Raw genomic sequence first — 14119 nt, 5'->3', positions numbered from 1 at the left:
GCATCTGTCATGTTCTTCATACTCATGACTTCTAGGTCATTTCGATTCTTGTTGAATTTTGATCTTCTCTGTTACTCTTGGACACAGAGCTTATTACTAATTCTTTTCATATGTGCCATTGTCCCTTTAAGAGTTGGGCCTTAGCTGTGGATCCTGCCCCCTCTGGTCGGTAGATATGCATGCCCACAGTTTTCATTTACTCCCAGAGGAGTCACAGGCACAGACTCTATTATAAACCTCCATTTCAGAGACTTTAAAGAACATTGTATTGGGGTTGGTGTTGTGGCATAGTGGGTCAAGCTTCCATCTGTAATGCAGGCATCCCATATTAGCGCTGGTTTGCATGCTGGCTGCTCCACTTCCCATCCAGGTTCCTGCTAATGCACCTGGGAAGGCAGCAGATGATGGCTCAAGTGCTCAGGCCCTGTCACCCACATGGGAGACTTGGATGGAGTTTCAGGCTTTTGATTTTGGCCTGGCCTAGCCCTGGCTATTGTAACCATTTGCGGAGTGAACCAGCAGATGGAAGATTTCTCTTTCTCTCTTTGTATCTCTGACTCTCAAATACATAGAAATAAATTTGAAAAACAGGCCAGCACCGCGGCTCACTAGGCTAATCCTCCGCACACCGGGTTCTAGTCCCGGTCGGGGCACCGGATTCTGTCCCGGTTGCCCCTCTTCCAGGCCAGCTCTCTGCTGTGGCCAGGGAGTGCAGTGGAGGATGGCCCAAGTGCTTGGGCCCTGCACCCCATGGGAGACCAGGATAAACACCTGGCTCCTGCCATCGGATCAGCGCGGTGCGCCAGTCGCAGCGCGCCAACCGCGGCGGCCATTGGAGGGTGAACCAACGGCAAAAGGAAGACCTTTCTCTCTGTCTCTCTCTCTCACTGTCCACTCTGCCTGTCAAAAAATAAATAAATAAAACTAAAAAAATTTGAAAAACCATTTTTATGTATTTTATTTATTTGAGAGTCAGAAAAAAGAGAGAGAGCTTCCATCCAGCAGTTCACCCTCCAAGCACCTGCAACTGCTAGGGCTAGGCAAGCTGAAGCCATGAGCCAGCAATGAATCCAGATTTCCCACACGAGTGGAAGGAACCCCACTGCTTGAGCCATCACAGGGTATGCAGTAGCAAGAAGCTGGAATTCGGAGAGGAGCTGAGACTGGAACCCAGGCACTCCAATATGGAATGTGGGCGGCCCAAGTGATGTCTTAGCTGCTAGGCCTAACACTCAGGGATTTTTGTTTTAATCCTGAGAGCTTCCAGAGTTTGTTGTTATTTTAAAAAATTATTTATTTGAAAGTTAGAGAGGGAGAGAGCTCCTTCATGCTGGTTTACTCCCCCAGGTGCCCACAAGAGCCGAGAATGGGCCAGATGGAATCGAGGAGCCTGAACCCCGATCTGTGTTTTCCACATGGAACCCACCTGAGTCCCCACCGGCTGCCTCCGTGGATGCACACTTGCAGGAAACTGGGATTGGGCACAGAACTAGGACTCCAACCCAGGCACTCTGTTGGGGGGGGGGAGGGGCCTCTCAAATGGCATCTTAGTTATGGCACCAAACGCCTGCCCCAAGAGCTTTGTTTTTAGATAATGATCAAATAATTTGAATTTCCTGTCTCAGGCATTTATAATATATGATGTTTCATAAGACAGGAACTATGCATTCTCTTCTACATGTCCTGGGGAAGAGCAGTGTTGACGTATTTATTAGGAATGTGATAAAGATGCAACAAGCATGGTGTGGTTTCCACATTGTTACATTATTAGAAAGCAGAAATGCTAATATCAATATGCTGAAGCTTAAATACCACAAAAGAAAGATATTTTTTATCTTCTAGGAACTTAATATGAATAAAAACTTCACAAGATTCTAAATAGATTTTTATTGGCCAAGAGGTAGTAAGGTTGGTGTTTTGCTGGTTATATACAGGGAAGAATGTAAAGCCTTACCTTTTCTTATATAAAAAAGATTTATTTATCTATTTGAAGGGTAGATTTACAGAGAGAGAGAAGGAGAGACAGAGATATCTTCCATCCGCTGGTTCACTCCCCAAATGGCTGCAACGGCTGGAGCTGCACCAATCTGAAGCCAGGAGCCAGGAGCTTCTTCTGGGTCTCTCACATGGATTCAGGGGCCCAAGGACTCAGGCCATCTCCTGCTGCTTTCCCAGGTGCATTAGCAGGGAGCTGGATTGGAAGTGGAGCTACCAGGACTCAAACTGGTGCCCATATGGGATGCTGGCACTGCAGGCTGCAGCTTAACCCACTGCACTGCTGCACTGGCCCCTTGCCTTCTGTTTTGTCTGGGAGGATTTCCACAGGTGATAAGTCAATTTAGAGTTGTTTGAGTGCTACCCTCCCTAGACCTAACCTTACCCTAGAAGCCTTTTGCTAAATTTGGGCTTTCCTGCAGATGGAGGAATTGGAGCAAGGCCTGTTGATGCAGCCATGGGCATGGCTACAGCTTGCTGAGAACTCCCTCATGGCCAAGGCCTATATCACTAAGCAGGGCTATGCCTTGCTGGTTTCGGATCTTCAACAGGTGTGGCATGAACAGGTGGACACCAATGTGGTCATCCAGCGAGCCAAGGTAAGTGTGAAGAGGAGACATTCACATCAACCAACTTACCTACTGTAGGTTGCCAGGGAAGGTTGAGTTAATTGAGACAATTCCTCCCCTCCTCCCCTCCTCCCTTCTCTCCCTTTCTTCCTGTCTCTCTCTCTCTCTCTCTCTCTCTCTCTGGCTTTCTTTAACTTTGCCTTTTAAATAAGAAAGAAAGAGAAAGAGAGAGAGAGAGAGAGAGAGAGAGGCAGAAATAGGCCTTTCACCTGCTGGTTTACAACCCAGATGGCTGCAAAGGATGGAGCTGCGCTGATCTGAAACCAAGAGCTTCTTCCTGGTCTACCCAACGGGTGCAGGGGCCCAAGAACTTGGGCCATCTTCTACTGCTATCCCAGGCCATAGCAGAGAGCTGGATTGGAAGAGGAGCAGCCGGGACTAGAACTGGCACCCATATGGGATTCGGGCACTACAGGCAGCAGCTTTACCTACTATGCCACAGTGCCATCCCTGAGACAATTTCAATTAATGTTTTTATACTTCTGCTAGAAGCCTGGGATCTGTGTGTGTGTGTGTGTGTGTTTCTGTTCTGTATGCATGATGTTGCTATGCTGAAGTTTTTATCCTCTCTCCTCTTCCTCTCCTACGCATTGTCTTCATGTTACCCAGAGTTTTCCATCGTCTTTGCTTGTGAGGGAGTCAGTTTCCTTTTAACGCCTTCACTCTGTGTGGCTTCTGTCTCTCTAGGAGTTGAACAAGCGCCTGACTGCCCCACCTGCGGCTCTTCTCTGTCATTTGGAAAATCTGCTGCACCCGTTGTTGAAGGACGCAGCTCACCCCAGCGAAGCGACCTTCTCCAGTGATCGTGCGCCAGAGGCACTGATTCTGCGGGTGCGGAGTGAGCTCTCCGGTCTCCCCTTCTGTTGGAATTTCCACTGCACCCCAGCTAGTCCTTTCCTGGTAAGTATGATTCAGGTGTGGGACAGGGAGGGCCGGCTGACTGAGTTGAAGCTTTGGGTGATTTTGCTTGTTGTGCAAACTCCTTTTGAACGTCTCCACTCAGAAAACATTCTTGGGATGGATGTTGGCCAGTAGGTTAAGATGCCTGTGTCCCACGTCTGAGTGCCTGGGTTTGATCCCATGCTCCACTCCTGACTCCAGCTTCCCGCTAATGCAGACCCTGGGATGCAGTGGTGATGGCTCGAGTAGTTGTATTCCTGTACCTGCGTGGGAGACCTGGCTTGAGTTCCCTACTCCTGGCTTTGGTCCCAGCCAGGGAGCATTAAGGGCATTTGATGAGTGACCCGGTGGATGGAAGCTCCCTCTCCCTCCCCTGTTTATCAGCATCTGCATCAATAAATAACAACAGCAACAACAATGAAAGAAAACCTTTCTTGACGAGCCTGTGGGTGAAAGGAATCCTTTCCTTGCAAAGGGAGCAGATTTTGTATCTACATGCTTTATTGGGTAGCTTTATAAATTCTTTCAACTTTCATGAAGCACCTACTATGTGCTAATTATTGGATATCCAGACTTGAAACAATATAGTCTTTTCCTAGAGTTTATAACCTAGTGAGGGGACGTGGGCAGACAGGATTTTTTTTTTTTTTGACAGGCAGAGTGGATAGTGAGAAAGAGAGACAGAGAGAAAGGTCTTCCTTTTTGCCATTGGTTCACCCTCCAATGGCCGCTGCGGTCAGCGCATCTCGCTGATCCAAAGCCAGGAGCCAGGTGCTTCTCCTGGTCTCCCATGCGGGTGCAGGGCCCAAGGACTTGGGCCATCCTCTACTGCACTCCTGGGCCACAGCAGAGAGTTGCCCTGGAAGAAGGGCAACCGGACAGAATCCGGTGCCCCAACCGGGACTAGAACCTGGTGTGCGGGCGCCGCAAGGCGGAGGATTAGCCTGTTGAGCCACGGCGCCGGCCCAGACAGAAATTTATCATATCTGATTGATGGAGGTCTATGATGGCTTGAGAATCAGAGAAAAAAGAATCTTTGAAGAGAGAGGTTCTGAGCCAAGTTTAAAGATGAGCAGGAAGCCGGCGCCGTGGCTTAACAGGCTAATCCTCCGCCTTGCGGCGCCGGCACACCGGGTTCTAGTCCCGGTCGGGGCACCGATCCTGTCCCGGTTGCCCCTCTTCCAGGCCAGCTCTCTGCTATGGCCGGGGAGTGCAGTGGAGGATGGCCCAGGTTCTTGGGCCCTGCACCCCATGGGAGACCAGGAGAAGCACCTGGCTCCTGCCATCGGAATGGCGCGGTGCACCGGCCGCAGCGCGCCTACCGCGGCGGCCATTGGAGGGTGAACCAACGGCAAAAGGAAGACCTTTCTCTCTGTCTCCCTCTGCTGTCCACTCTGCCTGTCAAAAAAAAAAAAATAAAATAAAATTAAAAATTAAAAAAAAAAAAAAAAGATGAGCAGGAACTAGTTGGGAGGAAAGAAAGAGAAATATCATTGTAAGCAAGAGGCATGGAGACATGAGGTGAGTCAGGAACTTCATGTCTGCAGTGTAGACACAAAGACCTAAGAAACTGAGTAGGCAGTGGCCAGAGTTTAAAGGATTCTAGTGAAGTTTATAGTCCTTAAATAAAAGGTTTCTGGGGAAAATAAATAAAACATTTGAGTGAGTTTAGCTTGTATCCCAAAGGCAACAGGAATTCACTGAAAAACTTTAAGCAGGGTTTAATATGATCCAATTTGTGATTTATCAAGATCGCTCTGAGAACAAGGTAGAGCTAGGTAGCTGTCTAAATGTTATCTTTTCTTTTAATCCTCATGATTTTCCTGTGAGATAAGTGTAGTATTCCCATTCTTCAGATTAGGGAACTGAGATAGAAGGCAACTTGTCCAGTCTGTCAGCTTAAAAATGAATGAATGAGCTGAAATTTGAACCCAGATTAGTCTGATCTGAAAGCACATTTTCTTTTCTTTTTTTTTTTTTTTGACAGGCAGAGTGGACAGTGAGAGAGAGACAGAGAGAAAGGTCTTCCTTTTGCCGTTGGTTCACCCTCCAATGGCCGCTGCGGTAGGCACGCTGCGGCCGGCGCACAGCGCCGATCCGATGGCAGGAGCCAGGTGCTTCTCCTGGTCTCCCATGGGGTGCAGAGCCCAAGCACTTGGGCCATCCTCCACTGTACTTCCGGGCCACAGCAGAGAGCTGGGCTGGAAGAGGGGCAACTGGGACAGGATCAGTGCCCCGACCGGGACTAGAACCCGGTGTGCCGGCGCCGCAAGGCGGAGGATTAGCCTAGTGAGCCGCGGCGCCGGCCTGAAAGCACATTTTCAAAGACAAGGAGTATATTGTTCTCTGTTCACTTGTAGCCTTTACTTGCCCGAGCTTCTATCAAAACTTAGAGGTGGACACTGGGCTAGCACTGTGGTGCAGCGAGTTAAGATGCTGCTTGTGACACCAGCATCCCATGTTGGAGCACCAGTTTGAGATTCAGGTGTTCTGCTTTCAATCCCGCTCCCTGTGCAGAAAAGCAGCAGATGTCCCAAATACTCAGGTCCCTGCCACCCACCTGGGACACCTGGTTGCAGTTCCGGGCTCCTGGCTTCAGTCTAGGCCAGCCTTGGTTGTTGTGGCTGTTTCAGGAATGAACCAAGGGATGGAAGATCTCTCTGTTTCTCTCACTCTGTGTGTGTATGCCCCCCTCTCTGTCAGTGCCTTTCAAATAAATAACTAGATGAAAAAGCAGACAAATTAAAGGTGGACATTGAGGACTAGTTTGCAAGAGTAACAAATGGCTTGTTTCAGTCAATAGCTCTTAGAGGACAGAGTCTTTTTGGGGAGACTTGAAGGTGAGAGCCAGCAGAGGATCTGAAGGTAAGTGAGCATCATTTTCTATCATCCTTCTTTAGCTTCCCATAGGTGTTGTGATGCTCTGGCATCCACAGATGATTGGATGGCTGCAAGGACTTTTTGAAAAACTGCTTGCCGATACTTATTTTAAATCCAGAACCCAGTAAAGCTAGCCTTGTGTGCTAGAAGAACTATTTCTCCTTCATTTCTGAATTTCTAAGGTATGTATGTTTAGCATGTAGTAGGCATTCACATTTTTTGATTTTTTTTTTTTAAGTCTTATTTATTGGGGCCAATGCTGTGGTGTAGTGGGTAAAGCCGCCGCCTGCAGTGCTGGCATCCCATATGGGCACTGGTTCAAGTCCCAACTGCTCCACTTCCAATCCAGCTCCCTGCTAATGTGCCTGGGAAAGCAGCAGACAATGGCCCAAATGCTTGGGCCCCTGCACCCGTGTGGGAGACCTGGAAGAAGCTCCTGGTTCCTGGCTTTGGATCAGCCCAGCTTTGGCTGTTGTGGCCATTTGGGGAGCGAATCAGTAGATGGAGGATCTCTCTTTCTCTGTAACTTTGCTTTTCAAAGATTTATTTAAATATTTATTTATTTGAAGGGTAGAATTACAGAGAGAGAGAGAGAGAGAGAAATCTTCCATCTGCTGGCTCACTCCTCAAATGGCCACAATAGCCAGGGCTGTGCCAGGCTGAAGCTAGGAGCCAGGAACTTCTTCTGAGTCTCCCGCATGGGTACAGGGGCCCAAGCATTTGGGCCATCCTCCACTACTTTTCCAGGCTGGGAGCTGGATCAGAAGTGGAGCAGCTGGGACTTGAACTGGCCCCCATATGGGATGCCAGTGCTGTAGGCCATGGATTAACCCATTAAGCCACAGTGCCAGCCCCACATTTGTTGATTTTAATTTAATTTCTTGTGTAATTTTCCATCCAGCTTTCTGTCAAGAATATACCTAGTTCATTCAAAACTCCTTTAGCTTTTTCTAATTGACACCAGGGGGCGCTGTTCCCTCAGTGATGCTTTTTCTGAGCCTCAACCATTTCGGCAGCTTTTGGGAATCCCAAGTTAATAGCTAGTCTCATTTTACATTACAAACCCTAGAAATTCAGAATAACATAACGTGGGGAGGCAGTTCTCCTGGGAAGCTAATGAGCTCGAGTATTTTCTTCTCTCAGAAGAATACAGTATAGAACTCTTGCATAATGATACTATAGCTGAAAACATGTAAACAAAAACTCACTATTCTGGGCAGATTCCTCGAATGGAGGACAGACACTAAGTTAAGAGGCAATAGTGTGTAAAAGGGGGTGGCTCTGGGTGGCCCTGGGGAGAAGTGAGATTTGAAGAATCAGTTGACAATTATGCTTTAAATTAAAATAAAATACTTACCATTAAAAGGAGAAGAAGGCCATCCCAGGGAAACCCCTGAACCTCAGGGAGCTTTATAGGGAAAAAGTGACAGCCAGCAGACACTGGCAAGTATGTAGGTGGATGCTATTTCAGGCTGTGTGTGAGTCTGTGAGGTCACACAGTTCTAATTTTTGTTTGTTGGTCATTCTTGTGATAGGTTTTTGAATGGGCAATTCATGCAAAAGGCAAACATTTCAAGCAGCATTGAAGGGTGTACAGGGAAAAAATAGGTCTCCTTTCTGTCCCCTTCTGCAGTCCCTGGTTTTCGTTCTCTAAAGCAACCACTGTTAGCAGCTGCTTGTGAGTTCTTAAAGAAAGCTATATATGTATGACTATGGATATGCCCACACATTCCTGTGTATATGTGTGTTTTCACAGATGGTAGCGTGCTGTCCTCACTGTTTACACCTTGCTTTTTTCACTTAAGTATAGAACTCCAAGATTGTTCACATGAAAGCATCTGAAAGAACTTCCTTAATACTTTTAATGGTAACACAGCACTTTATTTATTTAATAGATATGGAATTGAGCTGCTACTGGTAGGCACTTAGTTATTTGTAGTCCTTTGTTGTTCCATACAGCGAATATCCTTGTGTTTCCTTCTGTGTGTAAATGTGTGAGTAAATTCCTAGAAGTGGAATAGCTGGGTCAAGGAATATTTTTATCTTTAGTCTTGCCAACATGATGCCGGTTTTTCTCCCAGAGAGATTGTATAGTCTCATTCCTACCAGCCACAGACAAGAGACTACCTGTTTCCCTGTTTCTTCTTCGACATAATATACTCATATGGTTTATGAATATTCAATAGTTCTTAAATTTCTGCAGGACATTATGGAATACATATGGCCTGGAGTTTTTGCTTTCTGACATTGAGCCCATCTCTGCTTGTGGAAAACTTCATGCTTCCTCTATCCTGTTGTCTATTCTTTCTAGAATCTAATGTAATTCTTCTTTTTTTTTAGGATTTACTTATTTATTTGCAAGGCAGAATGACAAAATGATCTAAGGACAGACAGAAAGAGTAAAAGAGAGAGAGAGAGAGAGAGAGAGAGAAAGAAACCTTTCATCCTATGGTTCATTCCCCAAATGGCCACAAATGCCAGGGCTGATCAAGCCAGGAGCCCAAACTCCATCCAGTCTCCCACAAGGGTGGCAGGGGCCCAAGTACTTGAGCTATCTTCTGCTGATTCCCCAGGTGCATTAGCAGGGAAATGAAATTGAAGCAGAGTATCCAGAATTCCAAACAGCACTCTAGTATGGGATGCTGGCATTGCAGGTGGCCATTTAACCCACTGTGTGCTACACTGCCAGCCCCAATAATTCCTGATCTCCCGTACTCTGACTTCCAAATTTGCCATTTCTATGGTCATTTTATGATTCCTAGGAATCACCTCCAAAGGTTTCTTAGTGGTAGAAAAAGCACATGCTTTGGAACCAGCAGACTTGAATTTGCCATTCAGCTCCATCACTTTCAGACTACTTACATGACCTTGAATAAGTTCTGAATTCTAAAACAAAACAAAACACCTTTATTTTTATTTGAAAGACAGAGAGACAGATGGAAGAGAGTTTCTATCTACTAGTTCACTCCCTAAATGCATACAACCACTGGGCTGTGTCGAGCTGAAGCCAGAAAGTTGGAACTCAGTCTGGATCTCCCATGTGGGAGACAGGGACTCAAGAACTTGAGTCATCGCCTACTGGCTTCCAGGGTGCACATTAATAGGAAGCTGGGTCAGAAGTAGAGCTGTGACTTGAACCCAGGCACTTCAGAATGGAGTGCCAGTGTCCCAAGTTCCATCTTGACCGCTGGGCTAAACACCTGCCCCAAGTTCTGAATTTTTATGCTTCATTATTTTTTAGCTGTAAAGTAGAGATACCAATTCCAACCTCACTATGGGAGAAATAGAACATATGTAATATGACTTAACTTTAGCTTTAGAATGGACCCGTAAGAGCAAATATTCCAGCTCTATAACTTTTCTTTTTAGAAAAGAGAGACCAAGAGAGAAGTTGAGATTAAGTCATTTTCACATCTAGTTGATATCAGAGCAAGATGAAAATCAAGGTCTCCCAGTTCTGGGTCTATTACGCTTTCACTATATCACCTGATGGGATTCATTCAGTCACTTTTCTTTCTCTCTGGCCTATGACTTGTGGACATTTCTATGGGAAATCTAAAGACTTTAGGGAAAATTATAAGGAGGCTTTTCCCTAGGAAAAAGATTGGCAACTCCTGCTTCTATCTCCACCATACTTCCTGACATCCTTAACCCTTGTGAGCCATTCGTGTTCAAAGGCCTCAGACACCCAGTAAGTGTTTATTGAGTTGACTTGTTGAGTGGCATCTCTTCATTTATTGCTCTCTGTCAACACAAGGGAGTGTCCTGATCTAAAGTACCTCAGCATTTTTTTGTAGTGTCTGTGGATTTTTTTATATCTAGTTACACATTTTCATCCGTCTTTCTTGTATATGAACAGGTATTTTTTTTTCTTGTAATATGAACAGGTATTTTCAAGATATTGCTTTTAAAGAAAAGAGATTTACAAGTGCTTTGGGTCATGATTTTGGAGGCACCAGGTCAGCACAGCATGACACAGGGTTAGGAGAGGGACCTCCTTTGCCTTGTCACATTGTGGTGGGGTGTGTGGACCTATCTATGCATTTATAGTCTTTCTCTCCTTATAAAACCACCAGGACTCTATTAGGGGGCTCCACCCTAACAAACAAATCCCAACTAATCACTTTCCAAAGCCCATCTCTAAACACTATCACTGAATTAAGTTTCCACCGTCAGAACCTCTATTGTCAGACACTGAGGACCGAGCTCCTGAATAAGTGAACAGATCTTCAAGCCACAGCATTTGCCTCTGGTCACCAAAACTCATGTCATGTCCTTTTTATTTATGTACAACATGCAATCATTTTTTTTTTAATGTAAAGTTTTTTTTTAAAGATTTATTTATTTATTTGAGAAGCAGAGTTATAGACAGAGGGAGAGACACACAGAGAACTCTTCCATCCACTGGTTCACTCCCCAGATGGCTTAATGGCTGGAGCTGGGATAATCTGAGGCCAGGACCAGGAGATTCTTCTAGGTCTCCCACGTGGGTGCAGGGGCCCAAGCACTTGGGCCATCTTCTGCTGCTTTCCCAGGCCATTAATAGGGAGCTGGATCGGAAGTGAAGCAGTCAGGACTCGAACCAGCGCCCATATGGGATGCCAGCATTGAAGGTAGCAGCTTTACCTGCTCCATCACAATGCTGGTCCCTTAAAGTCTTTTTTTTTTTTTAAGTATTTGTTTATTTGAAAGGCAGAGTGATAGAGAGAGAAAGAGATCCTCTGTCCCTGGTTCACTCCCCAAATGATCACAACAGCTATGGCCAAAGCCAAGAGCTTGGAACTCCATCTGAGTCTCCCACATAGGTGACAGGGGCCCAAGCACTTGGTTCATCCTCCACTGCTTTTCCAGGCGCATTTGCAGAGAGCTGGATCAAAAGCAGAACAGCCAGGACTAGAAATGGTGCTGTGGTATGGGATGCCGGCATTGTTGGCAGTCGGCAGCACTGTGACACAACACTGGTCTCAGTGTTAGTCTTAACTCAGTCTAGCATTAATTCAGAAGTCCAAAGTCTCATCTGAGCTTGGGGAAAACTCTTCTATCTGTGAGCCCCTGTGAAATAAAAAAACAAGTTACATACTTCCAAGATAGGACAGGACAGCATAGAGTACGTATTTTATTTCCCCCCAAAAACAGAGCAATTAGAAAGGAGTAATCGGCCCAAAGCAAGGCTAAAACCTATCTGGGCAGATTTTACATCCCACAACCCCATCACTGGGGAGTGGCCTGGGCTCCCAAAGCCTAGGGGAGCCCTAGGGACCTACCCCTGTGGTTTTCCTGGGCTCGGCCCATGCTTCAGTTCTCACAGATTGAAGTCCTGTGTTTATAGCTCTCCCAGGTGGCATTGCATGCTGGTAGCTTTGTTTCTGGGGTCTCAGTGGTTTGTTGGTCCTCGTTGCTGCTCTCCTGGGCTACTCATGATATCTGTGGATTTCCTGAGCAGGCATTGCTCACCGCTGGTTTTTCTACCTTTCTGGTGTCTCCACTTTAGCTCCATTCCTGTAGTTCCACTAGACACCACCCCATCAGGAGCTCCCTGCAGAGGATCCGACCCTCCAGCAAACTTTTGTCTGGGTCCCCAGGCTTTCCTTTCAAAAGCTCTGTGGAAATTCTTGTCTTTTATGGGCCTGCAAAACCAGGCCGACACCAAAGTCAGCTGCCAGCATGGGCCACACCTGAATCCTCAAGAACCATGGAGCACTTAACTGACTTAGAAGCCAATCCCACGGTGGTCTCGGGCAACCCTGTGGAAAGTGCCATGTGGTTCCGTGAGCTGGTTGTGTCCTTGCTCTGGGCCTGTGATGGGAGGGGCAGCTCAAAGATTTCTGAGATACTTTTCCAGGTCTTTTCTCCATTGTCTTGCTGATTAGCACAAAGATCTTTTTATCTGCAATAATCTTTTTAGCAAGTGGTTTCTCCACCACATCCTTCTGCCCCAAAGGCACTTTTCTCTTTTCCTTTTTCTCTCCCTGTCTAGGCTGTGAATTTAAAAAATCTTTTCATTCCCTTTTAATTGCGCATGTCACCTGTATGTAGGTCGGTGCCGTGCCTGTGCTGCTGCTCCTGAGTCCTACTGTGTGCAGTTAAAAGCAGCCAAGCGGCAGCGTCAATGTTTTGTTGCTTAGTTATTTCCTCTGCCAAATATCCAGTTCATTACTTTTAAATTCAGCTTTCCAAGGAACAATTGTCTAGCCTAGTGATCAAGATGTGTGAAGTTCACTGGTCCCAACAGAGCAGCAAGGGCGGGGGGTGGGGGGGTGGGGGGGAGTCGTGCGTCAGAAGTTGGGAGGGCTCCTTTTATAGATTCAGGTCATGGGGGTTAAAGGTTGAAGCGGATCTGATCCTCATTGGTTGACCTTTAGGCACCCACAGGGACCTTGACAAGGACTTTTCTTCCCTGGAAGTACAGGTAGGGACTCTCCATTCCTGGAAGTATAGGCCTTCCCTCCTTGCGGATCCCAAAGCTACCTTTTGATGATAGGAAAGGGGACAATGATGAATCTCTCTGGCTACTTCCTGCTGATTGGTGATGTCGTTTACAGGGGCCCACTGGGGGTATCTTGGGGCTCTGCAGGGACAGGCATGTATGGATGGAGATGCATCTGGTTGACCGCTACTCTGGAGGCTTCCTGGATTCGATCTTTTATGAGCCTGAGAGCACAAGGAGCGATCATTACAATTGTCCCTGCAGTTATGGGTCCCAGAGTTGGCAGTACCCAAGGGAGAAAAGAGGAAAATAGATCCCATCCTTGTTGTCCCTGGTACTCCTGTTGTTGTTCGGCAATGCGTTCCTTAAGTTGTTGTGCCATGTTTCTGACCACTCCAGATTTGTTAGTAAAAAAGCAGCACTGTTCTCCCAGAAATACACGTTCCCCCTTTTTCTGCTAGTAAGAGGTCTAGTGCCCTTCTGTTTTGAAGGGCCACATCAGCCAGGGAGTCAATCTGGTCTTGCAGGTTTATAAAGGAGGCTGCAACATTTTGTAGCTCCGTATTTAAGGTGCTTGCCAGTTGCTGTATCTGGGTAGTACCATATGCCAGGCTAGCTACTCCTGTCCCCACTCCCGTAAGAACACCTAGTGCTGCTAGAAAGGGAAGGATAATTATGTCCCTTTTAGCATGGGCGTTTTGCAGCACTGGTATCAGGAGAGACTGGTTTTGGGGCACCACAGAGACCTCTGGGAGGATAATTACAGGAATACAGATATCAGCTGCAATAGGCGGTAGACAGTGGAATAGGGAGCTCCCACACTGGAGGAAGTGACCTCCAGTTAAGCAATCTCTCGGCTTTATAGGGGTCATGGAATTACAGAGAGTGGAGTTGAAAAAAGGGTTGGGGGATAGTGGGTCAGGAGATAATGACGAGGTTAGACTGAAGCACTGGTATAGGTTTTTTGGGTGAGGGAGATTAGTAAGTAATGGAAAAGTTGTCTCATTGGTGGGTCCAGGAGTAGAATTTGCTGGGACCTCAATAGTTGCAAAGGAAGGCACCTTGAATAAGACCAAATTAGGGCTGGGTCTAGAGAAGTACATGTTTGGACCAGTACTTCCTAGAGGCTTACGTTTATCCTAAGGCCTGATCCAGGAGACAGTGCCAGGTGGGGATGTGCTGTTTGATGGGAAGAAGTGACTGCATCTGTAGCCCCATGGTGTCCAGCCTTCTGCCATGTGCCAGTGTCCTGCATTTCCTGGGCCCCGGGGCTAGTACAGAAGCTGCT

The 14119-nt window shown here is 46.7% G+C and overlaps 1 protein-coding gene across 5 annotated transcripts in view; it reads left to right on the top strand.

Moving 5' to 3' along the window:
• NHEJ1 (non-homologous end joining factor 1) overlaps positions 1–14119 on the top strand; it is a 104350-nt gene that overhangs the window by 2995 nt on the left and 87236 nt on the right. For 2 of the 5 annotated variants that reach the window (XM_062192093.1, XM_062192101.1), the window contains exons 2-3: positions 2418–2594; positions 3312–3524. In XM_062192093.1, the coding sequence (XP_062048077.1) occupies positions 2418–2594; positions 3312–3524 (390 nt within the window). Of the gene's footprint in view, positions 1–1993; positions 2176–2202; positions 2326–2417; positions 2595–3311; positions 3525–14119 lie in introns of those variants that run through there. The other 3 variants (XM_062192082.1, XM_062192073.1, XM_062192110.1) reach the window with 3 other exon arrangements.

The sequence above is a fragment of the Lepus europaeus genome, chromosome 1, assembly GCF_033115175.1.
Source record: "Lepus europaeus isolate LE1 chromosome 1, mLepTim1.pri, whole genome shotgun sequence".
Classification (NCBI taxonomy): Eukaryota; Metazoa; Chordata; class Mammalia; order Lagomorpha; family Leporidae; genus Lepus; species Lepus europaeus.
The sequence above is the reverse complement of the archived record's forward strand: the minus strand, read 5'-3'. Positions and strand labels throughout refer to the sequence as shown.